Source organism: Euprymna scolopes, chromosome 40 (assembly GCF_053919585.1).
Source record: "Euprymna scolopes isolate OS-2025 chromosome 40, ASM5391958v1, whole genome shotgun sequence".
Lineage (NCBI taxonomy): Eukaryota > Metazoa > Mollusca > Cephalopoda > Sepiida > Sepiolidae > Euprymna > Euprymna scolopes.
This window is the reverse complement of record NC_136521.1, coordinates 47179870-47203092: the sequence shown is the minus strand read 5'-3', so window position 1 is coordinate 47203092 and position 23223 is coordinate 47179870. Positions and strand designations below refer to the sequence as shown.

At 32.9% G+C, this 23223-nt stretch overlaps 1 protein-coding gene across 2 annotated transcripts in view; it reads left to right on the top strand.

Annotated features, from left to right (window-relative positions):
- The window catches only part of LOC145265541 (vesicle transport protein GOT1B-like), a 104999-nt gene that overhangs the window by 40784 nt on the left and 40992 nt on the right, over window positions 1-23223 (top strand). The window contains exons 5-6 of one of the 2 annotated variants that reach the window (XM_080121503.1): window positions 1544-1576; window positions 10575-22144. In XM_080121503.1, coding sequence (XP_079977629.1) covers window positions 1544-1576; window positions 10575-10580 — 39 coding nt within the window. In that variant the 3' untranslated portion in view covers window positions 10581-22144. Of the gene's footprint in view, window positions 1-1543; window positions 1577-10574; window positions 22145-23223 lie in introns of those variants that run through there. The other variant, XM_080121502.1, reaches the window with a different exon arrangement.

Here is a 23223-nt window from a genome sequence, read left to right as displayed (position 1 = left end):
GCGATTCCTAGTCACATTTATTTCCCTGTCAAGAGAGATGACGATGTCAGGTTTTTGCAACTCTTGCAAGGAGGTGTCAACATCCTAGATACAGCACCTAGTGCTGAACAGGCTCAACATTGCTTGATCCAACGAGAATTGGTGTTTCAACGTGAATATACCAATCACATCCCAAAATAATAAATTTTCCTAAACGATAGCCAAGAAGAAACGAGTGATGTAAATAGTTCTTTAGTTTTTTTGTTTTTTTTGGGTTTTTTTTTTTTTTTAAGTAAAATATTATTTTGTGGCATAAAAAGGTTGAAGATTTTTTTTTTTTTTATGCTTTAATTCTGTTGCAATATCTTTGATATCTAATGTGGGGGGTATGCTCCCTCAAAATTGGGAGATTCTATTTATAAACGCTGCTGATAGGAACTGATGAATCAAATTAATTCACATTCTACTATTAACCAATCAGAAACCAGAATTGATCCATAAAAATTGAATCTCTTAGCATTCTGTTGAGGATGCACCCCTACTGCCTGGAATAATGAACTATTCCATGACATCACTTCCGGGTAACGAGGACCAGTTTACCAAGTCAGTCTAAGACGGACATGTGGAGAGTATGGTCGTCACCACTAGTCACTCAGTTGAGCCAAGATATAGCTCAATTACCTATTTAGAGCAAAACCATTAAAGAACGGATCCTAATTTGGAAAATTCCAAGGCCATCATTGTTTCCATGGCAATAATGGAAATTTAATTCGGCTTACGCTAATTTTATTCCTTGCACAATTAAACGAATTACAAATGCTGGCTCGATTAGTGGCAATTGTTTTTAGCTCTGATAACAATACTCCATGCATGGGCGAATGGTGGCCTTGTAAAGGTACAGGATACTCTCGGGTGTGAGTAGTTTTCTAGCAAGATAGAGGGAGCCAACTTTTCTTGCAGCAGCCTTTGTAATGTCCTCGATATATTTGCATCATATGCTGGTATACCAGGCTAGCATCATAAAATTAATGCAAATGAAAGCTTGGTAAACAGTGTTGCCAATTTAGCAGTTTTCCCTCTTGATCTGAAGATTTCGTTTGGAATTAAATCAGTGTTTTTATTACTGTTGGGGACGCAACCCTACTGCCTGGAATTATGACATAGTCCATGACGTCATTTCCGGGTAACGAGGACCAGTTTACAAAGTCAGTCAGAGACGGACACGCAGAGAGTATGGTCGTCACCACTAGTCCAATAGTGAGCAAAGATATTGCTCAATTACCTCTTTCATGTATTTTTATTAAGACATTTTTAAATGCCTGTACAGAAGAAGTCTGGAATCTTATTGAAGGCATCTCATACATCATACAGACTTTTTTGTATTTTTGGTTTTCATAGGCAGGGATGAGTGAGGAGGTGGAGTTCTAAACAAGCACAAAAAAAAAAAAAAAACAATCTGTTATTTTCACCCCTTCTCCTCCCCCATTGTTTTTTTGTTTTTTGTTTTTTTTTTTTGCATCAGTTGTTTAAATTTGATTCAAAACTTTTTTCTTTCTCTTTTCAGTTTGCGGACAGACTTGGGGAATCAAACTCAATGGTATAGTTAAGCATCTGCATTTTCTCATCAAATACCTTCTCCCCCTCCCCCATGACTCTTCCCTCCTTGTTCTGTCATCTCTCATTCATTTGTTCAGCAACAATGCAGCAACAAGAAAAACAAAAAAAACAAAAATTAAAAAAAATATACATGCATCAATACCAGAAATGTTCTTTATAATATTCATTGACCTAATTGCAGGTTTGATTATTGCCCCACCCCCCTCTTGGAGGGGAGGGTCTTGTTTCATGAGGTACGTCATTCCCTGATGTCTGAGACTAAACCAAAAAAAAAAAAAAAGGTAACAATGATAAACAAAATAAAAACAATTTCGGATTTCTGATTATTTACCACAAAATGACAGATTTAAAAAAAACATTTTTCTCATGACTCGTCATGAATAAACCTATCGGTAAACCTATAAAACTTTTGAGGTAACTATATATATATATATATATATATATATATATATATATATATATAAATAATGACCATGTATAGCAAAATGAACAATGAAGAAGTATATATAGGTGCTACCGGTTACACATTCAAAGCTGTATACACCACCCATATATGAATATCCCAAGAAATGAAGCAAACAAAGATATATGCGTATGGGAGCAGATAAACAAAGATCTTCATTTGCATGGAAAATCATCCAGAGAGCACTAGTTTATAACAGAAATAGCATAAACCGTACCTGGAGTAAAAGTATCACATTATAATCTCCAAAACATAATCCAAGTTAATATAAAAAAAACACACACACAAATTCATGGCTAAATGTAGACATTTAAATAAATGTCTTTGTCATCTGAACCTCGGTTAGATAATAGAACTGTAAATAAAGTTCATGTAATAAGCAGTTATATGAACAAAAATAAGCCACAAAGCAGCACATAATATTTCATTGTTTCTTCCTCAGAACTGCTAGACTTTGGAATTCCCTTCCAGGTTCCTGCTTCCACAACTGTACTGACATGCAGATGTTCAAGTGTAATGTAAACAGACATCTTGCTGCTTAACTCCCTACATATTATCCCTGCAATTTATGTCCCTGATAGTTGCCTCCTACATCAAAGTGGCACTGTGGCTTGTTTGGGGTGAAAATGTAAAAAAAAAAAAAAATTAGACACACCCTCAATGCTGTTCTTATCTTGAGTGTTATTTTCAGTCAGTGTAGCCTCTGACCTTTTTAAGGTGTATCTTGTCCACAAGTACCCATGGCATAGTGGATAAAGTACTTGGTAAAATTCTGTTTTAACTTGCATTCTCCCAGAGGTTGAAGGTTCATTCCTCAGTGTGGACGACACTCAAAAATTACATTTACAAATTATGCAGTCATGGCTGAAGGAACAAGAGCATGCTACCCCCATGGATTAAATAAACGGTTCCGTTCTAATTTCTAAGCAGATTCCCAAGTTCAACAGAAACATTCCAGAGTTCAACAAGATACACCCGAAGAAGGTTTGAAGTTACATCAATCAAAACGTAAAAATGATGCTCAAGATGAGGACAATAATCTGAAGAATCCAAATAATATCTATATATTAATACGCTAATTCGCTTCGACCGTTATCATCCTGAACATCCCTTCTAATAAAAAGAATATTTCAAATTGTACCAACTGTTATTATACTGAATTCCCTCAGTATGAAAACAAAATATCCTAAAATGTCCAGTAAACAATTGTTTCTAATGGATAAGTTATCACCAGCCGATGTCTAGTAAATAATCAATCTTCATTTTAAAAAATTCAGAAACATAAGCGCATAATATGTAGTAAACTAATAAGATTTTCTTCCGTCCCTTCTGTTTCTATTTAATAAAACTTATATACGACCTATAATAGCAATAAACAAAAAAAGAAAAAATTTTCTGTTCGCCAAATATAATTGATGAGTAATCAAGTTTACCAAATTCCTACTACTAACAATTACTACGCTATTGTCCCAATGATTACCGTACACTAATTAATGATTATCCTCGAGTGGCCTCAAGGCCTTGATAAGAGGTGATTTCTCTCTAAAAATATAAATAAGTAAAACATGTGCAGCAATCATTAAGTAGTTAAAAATACAAACCAAAAAAAAATTTAGATAAAAACAAACGGAAAAATTTTAAGAATGAATAAAAAAAAAAATAAAAAATTAGTTAAAACTTCCGGTTCCAACACTGGATGATTCAAGTGACCAGCAGAAATCCTGTGCCGAACAGCAATGTAAAACTGTAATTAAACAAAGCCAGGATTTTCTAAAACATTGGTCAACTGATGATTCGCTCACAGTGAGAAACCTATGGTCATGGATTAATCAATTATTATAACGTTATTCTGCTTTGTCCAATAATAATGACTGTGTTAATAGATGTAGAACAGTTGTGGTAGCAGGGCCAGTTCACAGGGGATGGCCAAGGAAGTGATAAGGATTGATTTAAGAGAAAGTGGGATAAATAAAGATCTGTCCATAGATGGATTAGCGTGGTAGTCAATTTTCTAGAAGCTGTCCGACACATGCCAGCATGTAAAACAGACGTTAAAACTAATGATGATGATGACATTAACTTGGCATTCACACATCAATTCCAAGACCGACTCTATTCAAGACAGCAGACTTTACGTATGATGGGTTCAATATCCTTTTAGATAGAGCTTTACAATAATAGTAAATAATTTGACTGAACATTTATTGAAGTTTTGTGGCTATGCATTCATCAAGAGTTACATTTCTCAACAATTCTCAATGATATTTATTTGTTTATTTATTTGTTTATTTATTTATTTGTTTGCGGACTGTTATCCTCATCTTCGTAGTTGTTGTTTCAAAACGTTTCGGACAACTTAAACTCTGGCTTTCTTCAGGTGATTAACAGTAACATGGTGAAACCACAACTATTAAAATATATATATATATATATATGCCGTCACATATGACGTATACTACACACACGCACACATATATATATATAGCATCTGCTAGGACATCATAAATGATGTATATGAATGAACAAACGGATAGGAATATGGCTTTATTATAATATATATACTCTTTATTTGTTTTTATAGAAGCTGTAATATGTTGCTGCACATTCATGAGTATGTTTCGGTCATCTAGTTATCAGTAACTACAGATCTCTTCAGGCAATACAGCTTATACGAAAGCAAAGTTTGCAATGAAAATATTAGGTCTTCCTCATCACAGGGACTTAATATCAGTTTCATATAAGTTGTATCGCCTGAAGAGGTCTCTAGTTACTGGTAACTAGATGACTGAAACATACTCATGACTGTGTAGAAACATATTACTGCTTCTGTAAAAACAAATAAAGAGTATACCTTGTTCTACTTCGGTATTGAGCACTCTTGTATTAACCTCGTTAAACTTCATTGGTTACTTAACCTCTGGAAAATAATAATCTCAGATTATATATATATATATATATATATAATGTTTATTACGCTACATAGAACATTATATTAGAGAATTTTATTCGAATACATGAAATTATATACAGGAAAAATCGATTATGAAAAATAAAATTGAATAATATATAATATTTATCGATGCATCAAAAATTCAAACAAGTAATTATAAACAATGAAAAATTCTTAACCCATGGATTTTCGAAGCTGAGCACTTTTCATCAGATCTAATTTTTCAAATTTTAGCAAAGTTTTTTTTTTTTATTACATTATAATCAATTCCAGAGTCTTCTTTCACTTACACAGATTACTAATCATTTATTAATTAACTAATTAATTAACTAGCTAATTTTTAGATTATTCAATCGAAAATAACTTCTCTTTTTTCACAAAAAAATGTATTATATTTATTTTTATTTTCAAATTTACGCTAACCAGTGATGCATTTTTATTAAAGTTTATCCTCTGATGAAAAGAGCTTATCTTTGAAAATCTATGGGCTAAGGATTTTTCATTATTATAATTCCTTATTTGAATTTGATGAATCAATAAATGTTGTAATTCAATTTTATTTTTCTTGTTTCTCTAATTGCTCTATTATATTGAGCTTTTATTATCTTAATAGATTCAAATTTTTTTTTTGGTATTTATCGTAATTTTAGTCAACTAGTGTTTATGCAATGTTCACAACTTCTGTCATTCAAACACTTTGGATTGTCTAACATCTGTGCCTGAATTTAGCGTTTATTATACATGAACTAATGTTATTTTATTTAAATACTATTCATTATTGTGGATACCCAGGTTGCTGGATTCAGGGAAAAATCTTTTTGCCTAAGATTTTTAGTCCCATTAAATTTTTAAAGATCAGGGCTAATTTTTGGGGAGTTTTTTTTTCCAATCTCAGAACGTCTAACTGGATACAAAAATTTTCTGACAAAACAAAACTGAATTTTCTCCTAAATTCAGTAAAGATAGATAAAATACATACACACACACACACACACACATATATATATATGTATATATGAGAGAGAGAGAGAGAAACTGCATCTGCTCAACCACTAACTTGTGAGTCATGCGGTTTAGTTTGTGGTAGCTGTGTTGGCCTTGTGTCACACATGCGGCACAAACACTTATAGCAGAGTGGATTTATGGCCCTCATGCGTCGAACACAATGGGAGTTGATCAGTCCATCAGATGTATATATATATATATATATATATATATATATATATATGTTTGTTCACTGTTTTTGGAAAAGAATTCTATCAACGTGCTTGATTACAAAGAAAAAATTTCAATATAAGAGCATTATATTTATTTATTTATTTAAAACTGTCAGAAAAACATTGGTACCATTGGTTTCAAGCCTAACATAGGAGGGACCAGTTAATGGTAAATAATGTTAGGCTCTCGTCTAACATTATTAACCATTAACTGATCCCCTTTATGTTAGGCTTGAAACCGACGGTACCAATGTTTTTCTGACTTTCTGTACAGTTTTAAAATATATATATATACTTACAGGTATAAGTGATAAAAAAAATAGGATAAAAAGTGCTCAATACGTTAGTAGAGCTGAATGCTTTTTATTTTACAACCTCAAAAAGATTTTGACTTTTACCATTTTAAGAAACAGGAAATTCCTCTGTCTGCGGAAACAATTGTAATGGACTAAATTAATATTTGCAAGTTGTAATATAAAAAACATGTATCTATATATCTATAAAAGTGAACGTGTTTGTGTGTGTGTGTGTGTGTGTGTCTGTGTACATTTCCCTATGCAATAACTCTGTCAATTTTAAGTCTACAGACTCGAAATTTGATATACAGGATACTGAGATTTGTGAAAATCTTTGTGATCGGTTTTCGGACAGAAATTTGGCTGTTAAGAGGTCAAAGTTCAACGATTTGACCTTTGAGAACTCTACCAAACTCTTCCGACAATTTTGGGTCTAAACACTTGAAATTTTAGATATAGGTTCCTTGGACATGGATCTAACTTAATAACTTGATTTGAGGGGTCATAATAGGGGTCAAAGTTAAAAAAACTGACCGCTTTTTATTTATTTTATTTGCTCAACATACATCTCCAAACACCTGGGCAACGCCGGGCTGAAATGCTAGTTATATATATATATATATAAAATTAACTTAAAATCAATATTTTTTTCAAAAGTACTCATTGCTGAATACAGCTTTATAAATACAAACATTGTTTTACTTATATTTATATGATTTCATTGAACTTCAGAGATATATATGAAAATATATTTATGGTAATTAAGCTACACAGAGGTATCCACATTTCATCCCATAAGGACTCGTTTGGCTCAGCATATAGAATTTGTGTTATGATTCTTTTCCTATATCCTTGTGGTGTTTAGCTAGTTAACCAATCAGATTCGTTATTGTTTCTCTCCCAGACATTACTCTTTTTGTTCGCCAATGGCTGAGCTTCTCTCAAACAAAGGTTCTGCTGACCTTTACTTGACCTCTGTTTTGTTTGGGTATGACGCAGCCCTTTTGTGAAAACATTAATCCGTGGGAGGGAATAACGAATCTGATAAGTTGGTTAGCTGGACTAATCATCATGTGAATATATGAAAATAATCAATTCCATGCGCTTAGCACGATAATGGAATACAAATGCCGCTGTGTAGCTTAATTACCATGATTATATTTTCATACCTTTATATGTGTATGTATGAAATTATAAAATTATATATATACTAGCAGGGAGACCTGACATTACCCGGGATTGAATGAGGATTAACAAATGTTTCACTCTCCCATATTTTATTAGCGACATCGGTGAAATCGTCCATTTTTCAATCAAATTGATTAATTGCCTGCTCTAGTTGGGAACCCACAGTGGTGCACCAAGAGGATGCTTCACATGCCTCCTCACAGTGACTTAGCCCACTAAATATTGTAGTCGGCATTGCACTGTAGAGAACCTACTGTTTCTTTTATAAAAGTATTTTGATACATAATCGGTTGAATTAAAGTTTAAAATGCAAAAGTCAAGTATCATGCTTCAGTTGTGCTCTAAACAGAAACCTTCATTTTGAACGCACCCCTGTCATATCAAAGAACCTATTGTTGATTTGATATGTCAGGGCCTTTCTTTCTGCTTGTGTGGTAATGAAACTTCTCAAATGTACTTGTGATGTTAAGCTGTATAAGGTGTTAACTTTAGTCAAAATCGCCTATCCCTTCTTTCATTGTATTTTTTTTTTTTTTGACTATCACTATAAAACCTATCTAAGAACACTGTCAGGCACATAAAGTACATTTATGTGAAATTTCAAAAAAGTTGGCATTACCGTTTAAAAGTCCATAGGAAACGAACGAACACATGCACAGACACACACACAGTTCCCTAGTTCCTTTTTCTTTATTTATTTTATTTAGGAGTCACTACTTTATCAAGGCCTGAAGGCTATTAGAGGATAAGAGTTAATGAATGGAAGGTGATAGTATAGTAATCGTTAATGGTGTAACTTGGATAAAATGTGATTATTTATGGGGACGGCTCAACAAGAACTTGTTTACATTCGATCTGAAGGCTACCATATTGTATTCAACCGGGAAGCAAGCCAGCAGATCAGTGTTCCACAGACAGGCAGTCCTGGGAAAAAAACTTTGTTCATGGAATCTGTGTTTAGATTTAGGTACAGTTAAGAGAGTTGGGGAAATCATATATAGTTGCTACAGCTAGTCGAGTGTTTTTTGTAAAAGTTGTGCAAGCAGGGGATCATAGATTGGAATTCAGTTGAGCACTTGCCATGAAAATAACGATAGAGCAGAGACATGCTCGCAACATCTCTTCTGTGGGAAAGAGGTCGCAGGGAAGGGAAAGGGCATCACCTACTAGGTTTCGAAGATGGTTTGAACTCTATCAAGGCTGGATAGGTTGCCTTTTATATAATAAACATAGAGATATATACACCAGTAGATTTACATGCCATTATTCAAGATGGAGGGATAACAGATATATGTAACATCTGACTAAAATCAAAACATCATTTCAAATGTTTTTTTTTAATCTACAATTAATCAGCTAAAGCATAAATCTTTACTTACATATAAAAGGCACTTTGTTTGTATGAGTTTGTTCCCTATGGACTCCAAAACAGCTGGGCAAATTTTTTTTTTAATTTCTCGAAAATGCACTTTTTGTGTCTAGGAGTATTTTTAGATAAGTTTTGTATTGGAAATCCTTCGATAAGTATCAAAAATCTATAATCAGAAAATATCTGATTGAAGAAGGAGCAGTCCTATTTCGACCAAAGTTAACATCTTTATAAAGCCTAACATCACAAGTGCATTTGGGAAGTCTTATCACCACACAAGCAGAAGGGCCTGATGTATAAAATCAAAGGTAGGTTCTTTTGATAAGGTGGCCGCATTCGAAACGTTTCTGTTTATAGCATAATTGAACCATGATACTTTTGTATTTTTAAATTTAATTCAAGCGATTATATATAAAAATAATTTTATAAAATCAACAGTAGGTTCTCTATAGTGCAATGTAGACTACAATGTATTGTGAACTGTCACGGCAGTGTGAAGCTTCCTCTTGGTGCACCATGGTGGGTTTCCAACTAGAGCAGGCAATCAATCGATTTGATTGAAAAATGGGCGATTTCACCAATTTCAGTTACAACAAAAGTATTGGATGTGTGGAACATTCGTTGATCCTCATTCAATCCTGTGCAACGTCGGGTCTCCCTGCTAGTTAGATTCAGAAGTTAAAATAAAATGAAAGTTTTTCTTTTCTGAAAAAAAATTTTTTTTTTTTAATTAATGGACAATTGTTTTGCAGTATATGTTCTGTGTAATAGCAAATTTCACGGCAATAACATCAGAAATTAAAAAATCCAAATAAAATATTTATTGCATGTTGTATGCATATCACAAATTCAGCTATTTTATCACTTGGCTATTTATGAACATTGATATAAAAATTAGCAAAAAGTGTCTGGTCAGATATATGTAATTGATTGGAATTTCAAGTTTTGATTAAGAACAGAGACTGATATTTGCCATAATTAACTAGCTAGTCAAAATCAAATATCGATCCTGTTGAACAAAAGCTATTAATGAAAATAGTTGAGAAATAGACCGGTTTTACTTTATGGTCAAAAACTAACGAACAATAGCTATTAGATAGACTCTGACCCAGAAAACAGCAATTTTTCCCCTTTTGTCAGAAAGATCACTCATGGAGTGTCAAGGACTAAAGGACCAAATAAGGGAAGCGAGAGTTACATGGCTACAGAAAGTAAACCCAGGGTCCTTTTTCTACTCTTTAAATTGCATTTGAATAGTTTGAATCAGGTTGATTTCTGGATGAGTAATTATCACACCAGATGGGAGGGATTCATAACAGCTTACTAGATAACGAGGATAGTTACACAAGAAATAAAAGTCAGAAGGACAAACAAGATAAGAGATGACTGCTAGGCCCACAGTTCTTTCCATTTATATAAAGAACATATCTGTATATAAATAATAAATAAAACTATACTTTTAAATGAAAATTTTGTCACTTATTTTAATCAACAGGCATAAACGACGAAGAAAAGTCCAGAAAAGAAGCATCAAATATCTGAAAAACAGCCTCACATAGAAGAGAGATTGAAGCGTTCTATGCTTCCACCCCATGACAGCCTTTCATTTCTTTTTCTTTTCTTCTTTTTTTTTTTGCTCCTCTAAAGATATAAGTCATGTGCCAGTCCATGGAAGGTGTTTGACTGAATTTCAGAAGACTAGGACTTAGTATTGATTATTACTTTTATCTGTTGTGTCAGTTTCTTTCCGAACCTGTACATCTACAAGGCCACCACTCGCCCATGTACGGAGCACTGTTGCCACATTTGGTCTGGTACATCTGTTACATCTGCTAATAGTCTCTCCCTCTTAGACAGGGTCCAAAACAGTTGCCAACTTATTAGGTTCCGCACTATCAGCTAGGCTTCAACCACTGTCCCATCGACAAAATGTTGCATCCCTCTGCCTGTTTTACAAGTATTTTAATAGTAGGTGCTTCAACGAACTACAAGCCCTTGTCCCTCCTCAATGTAAATACCCCCGACAAACTCGATAAGCAACAAAATCCTACCCCTACGCAGTAGAAATCACTAGATGCAAGAAAGCCTTCTACTGTAATAGTTTCTTCCCTAGGACTGCTAAATTTTGTAATTCCTTTCCGGGTTCCTGTTTCCCGAACTATACTGACATGCAGAAGTTCGAATGCAGTGTAAACAGACATCTTGCTGCTTCACTCCCTACATACTATCCCTGAAAATTATGTCCCAGATAAAAGTAGCACTGTGCCTTGTTTGTGGTAAAAATGCAATAAAAAAAAAAAAAAGTTTGACAAGTTCCACCCTTTTTTTTTTTTTTTTTGACATAGGCATCACCACTTATAAAGGCCAAGAGGCCACTCGTGGATAAGGGTTAAAGAGTGTACAGTAGAAATTGGACAATATAGTAATGGTTAATAAATGGAAATTCGGTAAATTTGTTAACAAGTGGAACGGCTAATCAAGAACTTGTTTACGTTGGACTTGAACACAACCATATTGTAGTCAGCTGAAAAGCAGGAAAACGGAAGACAATTCCACAGGCGTGCAGTTCTAAGAAAGAAGCTTTGCTAATGGAATCTATGCTTAGGTTTAGGCACAGATAAAGAGTGGGGGGGGGGGAATTATTAATAGTGTTTTCAACTAAACGAGTGTTTCTTGTGAAAGTTTGGCAGGGGGAGGACCATAGACTGAAGCTCAGTCAAACACTTTCCATGAAAATAACGATACAGAAGAGACAAACTTGCAACATCTCTTCTGTGAGATGGAGGTCATAAGTTATATCAGGTGATGGTTACTGATGGTTAGACATGGAATGAGTGATACAATGGCGGTGATTGGACCTATGAAATTGACTAAATTGAGTTAAAATCCTATTGGATTTATTGCATTCACTTTTAGAAAAAGTATGAGCATCTCTTCACATATAGGTGTAAACAGTTTTTTCATACAAATAAAAATAACGTCTTTTGTTGAATGAAATGTTTACAATAAATCATTCCCCATTAATATGGATTAATTAGGGTTTAAAGACCCCACTAAATGGGTGAACCAAAGGAACAGCTTTCGGTTGACACCTCTTTTCTTAAAATAAAAATTTTACCTACATTAACAATCGATCTTGTTAGGAAAAAATCAAACAACTCTGATTTTATTCTTATTAGAAAATTAGGTTATAGTCAGCTAACGTCCTACATTATTTTCTGCGGAGCACTACCGGAAGTGGTGAAAAGGCATATCAGTTCCTTTGCTTTTTTTTTTTGTTGTTCTTCAGTATTTCTATTATGAAGCAATTTATTGAAATAAAGTATTGAAAAAAAATATATATTTAAAAGTATACAATAAAAAAATAACAAAGTTATACAAATAAAAATAATACAATTAGTCTTTATTTGCACTTTTAATAACAAAATTTTAAAAAAATTAAAGTTTTTATTTTATTTGAAATTTTATAAGAAATATGTTTATGAAATTATAAAAATAAGTTGTTTATTTTTTGTTTGTTTTTTTAAATTTTAAAAATGTTTATTTGAATTTAAATAATAAATATGTTTATGAAAGTATAAAAATAAGATTATTGAAATCAGAATAGCATTTCATAGGTGCGAGAAAAAAAAGTAAATGAACTGATTTGCCTTGTCATCACTTCCGGTCTGGTAGCACTCCACAGAAAATTAAGAAGGCAGTTAACTGACCAATAATGAAAATGTCTACCAAAAGATAATATAGCTATTAAAATGTAAAATAATTATCCCTCATTTGTTAATGAAAATGTTTTGTTTAAAAAGTTTTATAAAATATAAAACAAAAAAAAACAGCATAATAATCATAAGCTATATTAATAGTATATTAATAGTATATGTTTTTAATATATCCTATACTAGCATTTCATCTCGGCATTGCCCGGGTGTTTGGACGTGTATGTTTAGCAAAAACAAAAAAAAGCGGTCAATTTTTTAAACTTTGACCCCTTAACATTTATTGTTTTGGGCTCAAATCAAGTTATTAAGTTAGATCCATGTCCAAGGAACCTATATCTAAAATTTTAAGTGTTTAGACCCAAAATTGTCGAAGGAGTTTGGTAGAGTTATCAAAGGTCAAATCGTTGAACTTTGACCTCTTAACAGCCAAATTTCTGGCCGAAAACCGATCACAAAAATTTTCCCAAATCTCAGTACCCTGTATGTCAAATTTCGAGTCTGTAGACTTAAAATTGACAGAGTTATTGCATAGGGAAATGTACACAGGCACACACACAAACACGTTCACTTTTATATATAGATTAGATATAGTTAATATTTAAAAAAAAAAAAAAAAAATCTTGCAGGCAAAAACCCAAGTAACTCGTTTTTTTTTTGTTTGTTTTTGTTTGTTTACAAATTCCACATATATGTTAGCTCATGATCAACAAGTATCGACCTAAGTTGTTCCTTTTGTTTCTCCCATTTAATGGGGTCCTTAAGCCTAATTGATCCATTAATATTATAGATGTGAAGAGCTATTCATACTTTCACTTCATAATCATTAAATAATCCCAACAGACAAACCAAATGGATTGGTTGAAACATAGTTTTGTATAAAGTTCAATATTCAATGAGTTTTGAATTAATGTCTGATTTTAGATTTTCTTTTTTTTTTTTTCTTTTTTTTTTTTTTTCTTTTTTTAATGATTAAATCTTACAGTGCTTGTGTATTATAAGTTGATATCTAAAAATTCAAAATAATACATCTTAAATAAAAATACTATTTTACATACTTATGTAACGCATACATCAAATCCGCTGCCAAGGCCGCTGGAAAAATGGTAGGATCCTTCTACTACTCCAGTAGATATCTCACTCCTGATGCAATTCTTTACCTATATAAAAGCCAGGTACGGCCAACGATGGAGTACTGTTGCCACATCTGGGCAGGAGCAGCTAGAAGCAGCTTATTCTGCCTTGACAAAGTTCAAAATAGACTTTGTAGCTTAGTGGGGGGGGGGGCCCTTTTCTCTTTCCTGCAACCTCTTTCCCACAGAAGAGACCTTGCGAGTCTGTCTCTGCTTTATCGTTATTTTCATTGCAAGTGCTCATCTGAGCTTCAATCTATGGTCCCCCCCCCACCAAACTTTCACAATAAACACTCGTCTAGCCAAAACTGCTATCAATAATTTCCCTCACTCTTTATCTGTGCCTAAACCTAAATATAGATTCCATGAGCAAAGCTTTTTTTCTTAGAACTGCACGCCTGTGGAACTTTCTTCCATTTGCCTGCCTTCCAGCTGACTACAATCTGATTGTCTTAAAGTCCAACGTAAACAAGTTCTTGATGAACCATCACTCTAAGTAATCCAATTTATATAATCTCCACTACTTATGATTACTACGATATAATCTCATTGACTAATATATACCCATTAACCCTTATCCTCAAGTGGTTTCCGGGCCTTGATAAGTTGTGACTCTTTTGTACAAAAAAAAATTTTAAAAAGTCATGTTAAAATTAGTAAAATTTCCCCAAATTATATAAATTGATATTATAGAAAAATAATTACAATTAAAAATGAACTATGTATTATCGATCTTTATTTTCTAATTTGAAATTTCAGAAAACAAGGGAGGTAAGTTAGTTTGTCCAACACAGTTTCGTATAACAAACTGACTTATCTCCCACAATAGAAAAAACTTTTTTTTGTCATTTAAAGAAACTAAAACTGTACTATTTGATGAATTTTAGATCTTTTTATTTTTATTTTTTGGAATCTTTTGAGCTGAGGTCTTCATAATTTGTGTATTCGTTGTTTTTACGGATTGTTATCCTCATCTTCATGGTTGTTGTTTCATCACATTTCGGCCAACTTATCCTCTGGCCTTCTTCAGGTGGTTACCCATGACAGGATAGAAATACTGAATCTTGTAACTTATCCCCAGTAAGGGCATCGTCAAGGCTGCTGCAAGGAAGGTGGGCTCTCTCTACCATGCTAGAAAGTTATTTACGCCTGAGAGTATCCTCTACCTCTACAAGGCCACCATTCATCCATGTATGAAGTATTATTGTCATATTTTGGACTCGTGCATCTGCTACTAGTCTTTCACTCTTAGACAGGGTTTAAAAGAGAGTTGCCAGTTTAATGGGTCCCAAACTGTCAACTAGGCTCTAACCTGCGTCCCATCGACAAAATGTTGCATCCCTTTGCCTGTTTTACAAGTATTTTAATGGTAACTGCTCTAACGAACTACAAGCCCTAACGACATAGATACCCTCAACAAACCCGAAAAGCAGCTAAATCCCACCCCTACATAGTAAAGTTCACCAAATGTAAGAAAGCCTTCTACTCTAATTCTTCCCTAGAACTTTTAGACTTTGGAATTCTTTTCTGGGTTCCTGTTTCCCTAACCGTACTGACATGCAAAAGTTCAAGTGTAATGTAAACGCACATCTTGCTGATCGGCTGCCTACATGGTATTCCTGAAAATTATGTCCCAGATAGTAGCCTCTTACGTCAAAGTGGCACTGCCTTGTTCGAGGTGAAAATGCGATAAAAAAAAATTTTTTTTTTAATTACTGCCTTCCATAGTTGTTGTCTCACCATGTTTTGGTCAACTAATTCTCTGGCCTGCTTTGGGTAGGATTGAAACCGCCATCTTCAGACAATGTTCACCTGGAACCGTAGAGACTCAATACCTCTATCCACTGCACCACGGACCTCAAAGGGCGATACAGTTACAAGACTCAGCATTCGTATCCCATCGTGGTTAACCACCTGAAGAAGGCCAGAGGATGAGTTGGCCAAAACGTGGTGAAACAACAACAACAACAACTACGAAGATGAGGATAACTGTTTGCATAAAAATGAATACACGAATCGATGAATTTTATTTTTTATTATTTTTCATAATTTTTAGAAATTTTACTAATTTCGACAGATAATTACATATTTTTTTTTTATGTCCTTATAATGCACAAGCATCAACCTCATCACGATATTCTTCATTTGAAAACTTATATTTAAAGCATTAGAGAGAACCCTAACCATACAACAACTCTTTTTTTTTTTCGTCACTCTCCTAAGATATAAGGCTTGTGGCAGTCCATGGAAGGTGTTTGACTGAGCTTCAATCTCTGGTTCCTCCTTGTAAGACATTCTCAGCAAGAACTCGTCTTTCTAACACAACTCCAAAGAACTTTTATTCTTCCATGTAGTTAACCTCAAGTGGAACTTATATGAACAGTCTATTTCTGAGAACGTCTCATCTGTGTAACACGTTGCCACCAGATTGGTTCCCTGAGGGCTACAACATGGTCATCTTCGAATCTAATGTCAATAAACACTTGTCATAAAGCATCCTCATTATTTTTAATCTTATCATAATGCTCATCAGCGTTTAATTGACGACTTAACTTTGAGTGGCTTTTAGCCTTGATAACTAATGACTCATCAGTATAAAAGAAAATAAAAGTTCTTATTTTTGCAAATGTGATATAATTTTATTGCGTTTTCTTTTTTTTTGTTTTCTTTTAATCTTTGGAATAATTTTTGATGGTACACGTACAATTGTCAAGATCTTTAAGACGAGGTTGTAATTCCGAGCGTAGAAATATACAAATTCGAAATAAAATTTTGGCACTTATTTTTTATTGATACACAGGTGAAATATGATAGTTCTGAATAAATAACAGGAAAATTGTTATAGTCAACTAACGTCTTCCTGTGTTCCTACGGTCCTGGATATGACCTTAAACTATATCCGATGGTGAGGCTTGCGAGCTTTGGGGAGTGTGGAGCCACCCTTTAATTGCCATTGCTCCCAGGTCCACTCTGACCCCGGAGTGGTAGTACCTGTTAGGGTCCCAACTATGGGTTAAATAGAAACCGACTTAAAAAAACAAATATCTTCCATTAAAAAATTCTTCTTCAAAATCACTGGATTCGGCATTAGATAACCTGAAAAGGGTTGATATGCCGTAAAACAAACATTCCTGTGTTCCTATTTACTTGCTTCCCCCACGAGGGCAAAGTTAAAGACAAGGTTGGTTTTTAATGTGGGGAAAATCCAGCTCCCCAAAAAAAGGCAATCTGGACAGGAACATAAATGAAAATTGTGTCAGTCATGAAAGATTTCTCCTCCACTGACCGAGGACAGAATAGGTGAAGTGTAGCATCAGATACTACACTGTGATCTTGGCCCAAAGTGTTTTGCACGTAACTCTTATCAGAACCCCTTTTTTTTTTATTCAGTATTTGTTTTTTTTTGTTTTGTTTTTTGTAGGGCTTTATGGAAATAAAATTTAAAAACAGCACATTATTGAAAATTATATTAATTAAAATAACAAAATTAGTTTTTATTTGCACTTTAAAAAAATCATAAAAATAGTTTTTTTGTTGTTTTTTTTTTAAATAACTTTATTTGAAACTTTATTATAAATATATTTATTAAATTATTTTTTATTTGAAGCAATTTGTGGAAATAAAATTTTTAAAAAAGCATATTATTGAAAATTTATACAAATAAAAATAACAATTAGTTTTTATTTGCACTTTAAAAATAGGTTGTTTTTTTTTTTTTTTAAGAAATAACTCTTTAATTTATTTATTGCGGACTATTATCCTCATCTTTCTTAGTTGTTGTTTCACAACGTTTCGGCCAACTATTCGTCTGGCCTTCGTCAGGTGGTAACCGCGACAGGATAGGAATTCCGAATCTCCTAACTGCATCCACAGTAATTACTCTTTATTTGAAATTTTATAATAAATGTATATTTATGAAATTATAAAAATAACAAATCTCTCTTTTTCTTTTCTTTTTTCTTTTTTTTTTCTCTCTTTTATGATTTTTTTTTTTTTTTTTTTTATAAATCAAACATAAAATCTTACATTTGAATTTTGATTCTCCATTGCTCAGGCCACTGGCACTACTGTGCCAACCATCGAATTGTATTGTAAGTGTCCGAAGTTTTGTTTAAATCTTACAATTGGAGATGTAACGACTTAAACATTAAATTTTCAACCAATTAAGTGACAGTTATATTTGTTTGATTTTTTATTTTTGCGTTTTGTATTAAACATCGAGGTTTAATTTAATTTTTTTATTTTTCTATGTTGGAAATTCTATGCAATCAGCAAAACTTTTCAACTTATCAGAGTGAGGTATATATATATATATATATATATATATATATATATATATATATGATCAAAATACGAGGTTGTTAAAATTCTTAATACATATAGCGGGGAGAGGATTAGTTTTGTTTAAATCTTACATTTGGAGATGTAACGATTCAAACATTCAATTTTCAACCAATTAAGTGACAGTTATATTTGTTTAATTTTCGATTTTTTGCGTTTCGTATTAAACATCAAAATTAATTTTTTTTTTTTTTTATGTAGGAGATTCTATGCAATCAGCAAAAAATTTTCAACTTACCAGAGTCAGGTAGATATATTTGATCAAAATACGAGGTTGTTAAAATTCTTAATACATATAGCGGGGGAGTGTTTTTAATGGTCTTAACTTGATTTATATTTGAAGAGTTAAATATTTTATTTGTCAAAGGATAATTTTATTGCAATGTCAGGAACAAATATAGCACAAAGTTTTTTTTAAAGATGGTGATTTGTGACATCACGTTCAGTTCCATTTTTTAAAATGCGAAAGATTTTACATAAAAAAAATGAAGAATCGAAGAAAGAAACAGTTTATGAAATGAGAAAATAGTTGCACACTATTTGAAGACACTTGTTTTGAATATAAATTTGAACATTTTGAAAACTTTAAGTGTCAAGAAAATGATAAAATCATTTTTTATGTCCTTTTGTTGGTGTTGTATGTCCAATATTTCGCTAAAAATAGAAACAATTTGTTGTAAAAGAATGACATCATCTTAATATATGCCTGCGTTCTGCATAAAATCCTTGTCACAAACATCATTTGCAAGACTTGTTGGATGTATTGTAAGAATTTAGTGGCCATTTTATTTCTAGGTCACTGTGTCTACACATTACCAAAGATTTCAATTTTAGAAGGAGAGAGAGGGGGTAGGAGAAATGATCAGGGCGGATCAGTAGCTTTCAGGTGTCTGTGACTCAATGTCCAACAAAGCAAAATGAATATCTATATTATCTAAATGCAAATGTCCTAACCCCAACCTGTTAATGTGTAGACACACAGCAGTCTAGATTGGTTGGTTGTTTCTGTTTTATGGCATATCAACCCTTTTTAGGTTATTTAATGCCGAATCAAGTGATTTTGAAGAAAAAATTTTTAATTGAATATTTTTTTTTTTTTTTTTTTTCAAGTCCATTTCAGGTACTACTACCCTGGGTCAAAGCGGACCTGGGAGCAATGGCAATTAAAGGGTGGCTCCACACTCCCCAAAGCTCGCAAGCTGTAGCCTCACCATCAGATATAGTTTAAGGTCATATCCAGGACCCACAGTAGTCTAGAAAGAAAATGGCTGCTGAGTTTAGCTTCATGTAAAGAATCTTTATTCCACATATAAATTCTAAAGATTTTATAAGGAAATTTTGCTTTGCTTAAGAATTTTTTTTTTTTTTTTCATATTGAATGACAAAATACATCTGTTAAACATTTTCACCTCCAACCATTGACTGCAAATAACGGTTCAATTTGTATGATAAATTACAGATTTCACACCTCAAAGAATTGGCTATTAACCGATGTTTAGCAATCCATTGAATCTTTTCAAAACTGTCAGCCATCTTTATGACAATTTGTAATATAGTTATTTCTTCAGTCTGCATAAAATCATTATCACAAACATTATTTGCAAGATTTGTTGGACGTATTGTAAGAATTCAGTGGCCATTTTTTTTCTAGGGCATTGTATCTTACATATTACCCCCATTACGTTTCAGTGACAACATGCTTTGCTTGGGGTGAAAAGATATGTTAGTACCTTTCAGTCTACAGATATAGAATCTATTGTTTGACTAAGTGGAATTAAGTCTGCAAGAAATCATTGTCACAAACATCATTTACGAGACTTGTTGAACATATGGTAAGAATTCAGTGTCTACACATTACTGAAGATTTTTTCATTATTAAATTTTAAATAATACAGAAAATGTAAAATACAAGGATCATTGGACTTATATTAGTGTCGGGACAATTAATCAGAAAAATCAGAACTTTTTGGGATATCAGAATGGGAAATACGTGTCAATTTTCCAATGCCCAAAATGATTCTTTCAATTGTCTTTTGTTTGTTTTTAAGACTCAATTTTCCATTACTAATGCTAAAATAATAATTATGTATTTTGAACTATTAGTAACACTAAAATCTATAGTTTCCCCCCTGCCCAAAAGTGTATTTTTACGTTTACAGAAAATATATGCATATATTACATGGGTATTTATGAAATCCGACCCCTCCCCCAAAAGCTAAATATTGAAATATTTTAAATGAATCAGAATCATTAATTTTAAACAGAATCTGGAAAAATATTGGAAATGTCCCATCACTAATATATATGATATCTATGTACAGACCAATTTTATTCATGACGAAATTAAAAAATAAAATATGGAAAGCTAGGTGACTGGTTTTGCACCTTGCTTAACAGAACTAAAATCGAGGTAAATAACGATTAAGAAAAAAATATATATATATATATGAGATGGAAATATAGCGGAGGATAAATTTGGGAAAAAAAAAGTTTTCGGAAAAGAATCAGATAGGAACTACATCAAGTCCTAAAAGATTTTCTCTTTGTTTGCAAAGAGAAGGCCCCAAGGACTTAATATGGATAGTTTCTAAAATTTTCAAATAAAAGGGAGAGTGTGACCTGCTCAAAACGGAGAACAAGTCTGCACTAAAAGGCACAGACATGGTTATTTATTAAGTGCTCACAAATGTTGAGCGAGGTTCGAAACCAGTCGGCTAGGTTTTTCACTTTTTATTTGATTCATCATCGTAGGTATTATGCAAAGCATCTGATGGTGCATAATTAGCATGACGAATCCTGGATTTATCGCCGCCATATTTCCATTTCATTTTTTTTTTTTCTTTAATCGTTATTCACCTCGATTTTTAGTTCTCTTGAGCGAGGTGCGAAACCAGTCACCTAGCTTTTATTTTTTAATTTCGTCATGAATAAATTTGATCTGCACAAATTTTGATGGTGGGCTGAAACAATTGTATGCTCTAAATGGAAAATGAAAAAAAAATCTTTTTTTTTTTTTTTTGTTCCCCGCATGCAGGGTCGTTTATCTATAATATAAAGGGCAAACATCTTTATGCTAAAACTTAAAAAATATGCAACAAACCCCTTTAAATCGGCATAACCCTGGAAAAATATCTAAAATTTTGACAAAACAGATTTATTCTTTGAAGGTCAAGTGGCCATTTATGTCATTTAATGTTATCAGGAAGTAAACACGATAATTAATATTATCATGTAAGGGAAAGTAACTCTGATTTTTTTTTCCACAGTTATTTCCCTTATATCAATTCACATTGTGTGCGTGTATGTCCAGAGAGAGAAATGGGCTAGGCGAAGAAGAAAGAGAGCAGATTGAAAGAGAGTGGGGTGGAAGTTGTTACAATTTTGTATTCGGCAATGCCAAATAGCTCTGATAGTATCATATAAAAGTATTCATAGCTCTAGTATTACACTATTGAGCTAGTGATAAAAGTTTGTGTTAAAAAAATTGCATATTCAAAATATAAACATTAAAAATAAACATTAAAAACCTACACAACACTCCTTCTCCCCAACTTCTCCTTTTTCCTCACCCCTCCTTTCATTTATAGCCATTCACGAGGGACAAAATAAAGATGGCACTTCTTACCCCCAAAATATGTAACTTTAAAAATCCAGGGGCCAAAACAACCCACCTTTCAACGTGGAACTGCATGTTATGCTATCAGACAAATGCATGTGACGTCCTTTTAAAGAGGAAAATCTATCACTTCTTCTGTGAAACTGCAAAGAAAATTTGGATAAAAAATTGTTGCCTGCAATAACTTTTTTTTGTAAATATTAAAAAAAAATGCAAAAGGAATTTTTTTGAATTAAAACAAGCAAAAAAATTATTCATTTTATTTTTGTTTTGAGAATTTTTTATTTTTTGTATTATTCAGATAACGATTTTCATCTTATTTAATTGGAATTCATTATTGAGATGAGTATTATTTATTAATTTTTATTTATTGCAGACTATTATCCTCATCTTTTCATAGTTGTTTCACGACGTTTCGGCCAACTATTCCTCTGGCCTTCGTCAGGTGGTAACTATTCCTATCCGTCACGGTTACCACCTGACGAAGGCCAGAGGAACAGTTTGTCGAAACGTCGTGAAACAACTAAGAAAAGATGAGGATAATAGTCCGCAATAAATAAAATTGATTTTCATCTTGATGGTTATTTTCACAATGTTTCAGCTGATGTAACCCAGTGACATAACAGGGGTGGGGTCTGCTCCGGGGGTGCCAGGGGAGGGGGGGGGTTAAAAACAGAAAATAGGAAAAAAATTAAAGTAATAAAAAACTAACAAAAACTCTGAAATTTTATACCAAAATGAATTTTTATCGTCGTAAAATGTTTTTGTATTTTATGTGTGCAATACTGTTTTTAAACAGATTTAAATCCTTGATTGTAATTCCAGGAAAATAAATATTTTGACGACTTTCTGGAAGTTTGAAGGTTAGCAGATTATCAAAAGACAGCGAGGGATGTAAGAAGGTGCAATCTTACGATCAGGTGGCAAAAATAGTTGCTATGCCACTAATGCATCTTAAAGTGCATCTTTTTTTTTAACTTGAAAATGTTTATATTACTTGTATTGGTCGGACTATTGTTCTCATCTTGAATGTTATTTGTGCAACGTTTCGGTCGGATTCTCCTTCAACCATCTTTAGGCATGTTGGCTGTTGTTTGAAAAAGAAAAATGAAAAGTTACTGGCTGGGTAGATATTTTCATATTCTTTTGAGTTAGTCTTTATTTTATGGTTATTGTTTCGTATTTCAGAAATATTGGTTGACAAAGGGAGGCAACTCTAATAAAGTTCGACAGGGGATTATCTCCAAACAACAACCATGGTCCTGGATATGACCTAAAACTATATCCGATGGTGAGGCCCCACCTTGCGGGCCTTGGGGAATGTGGAGCCACCCTTTAATT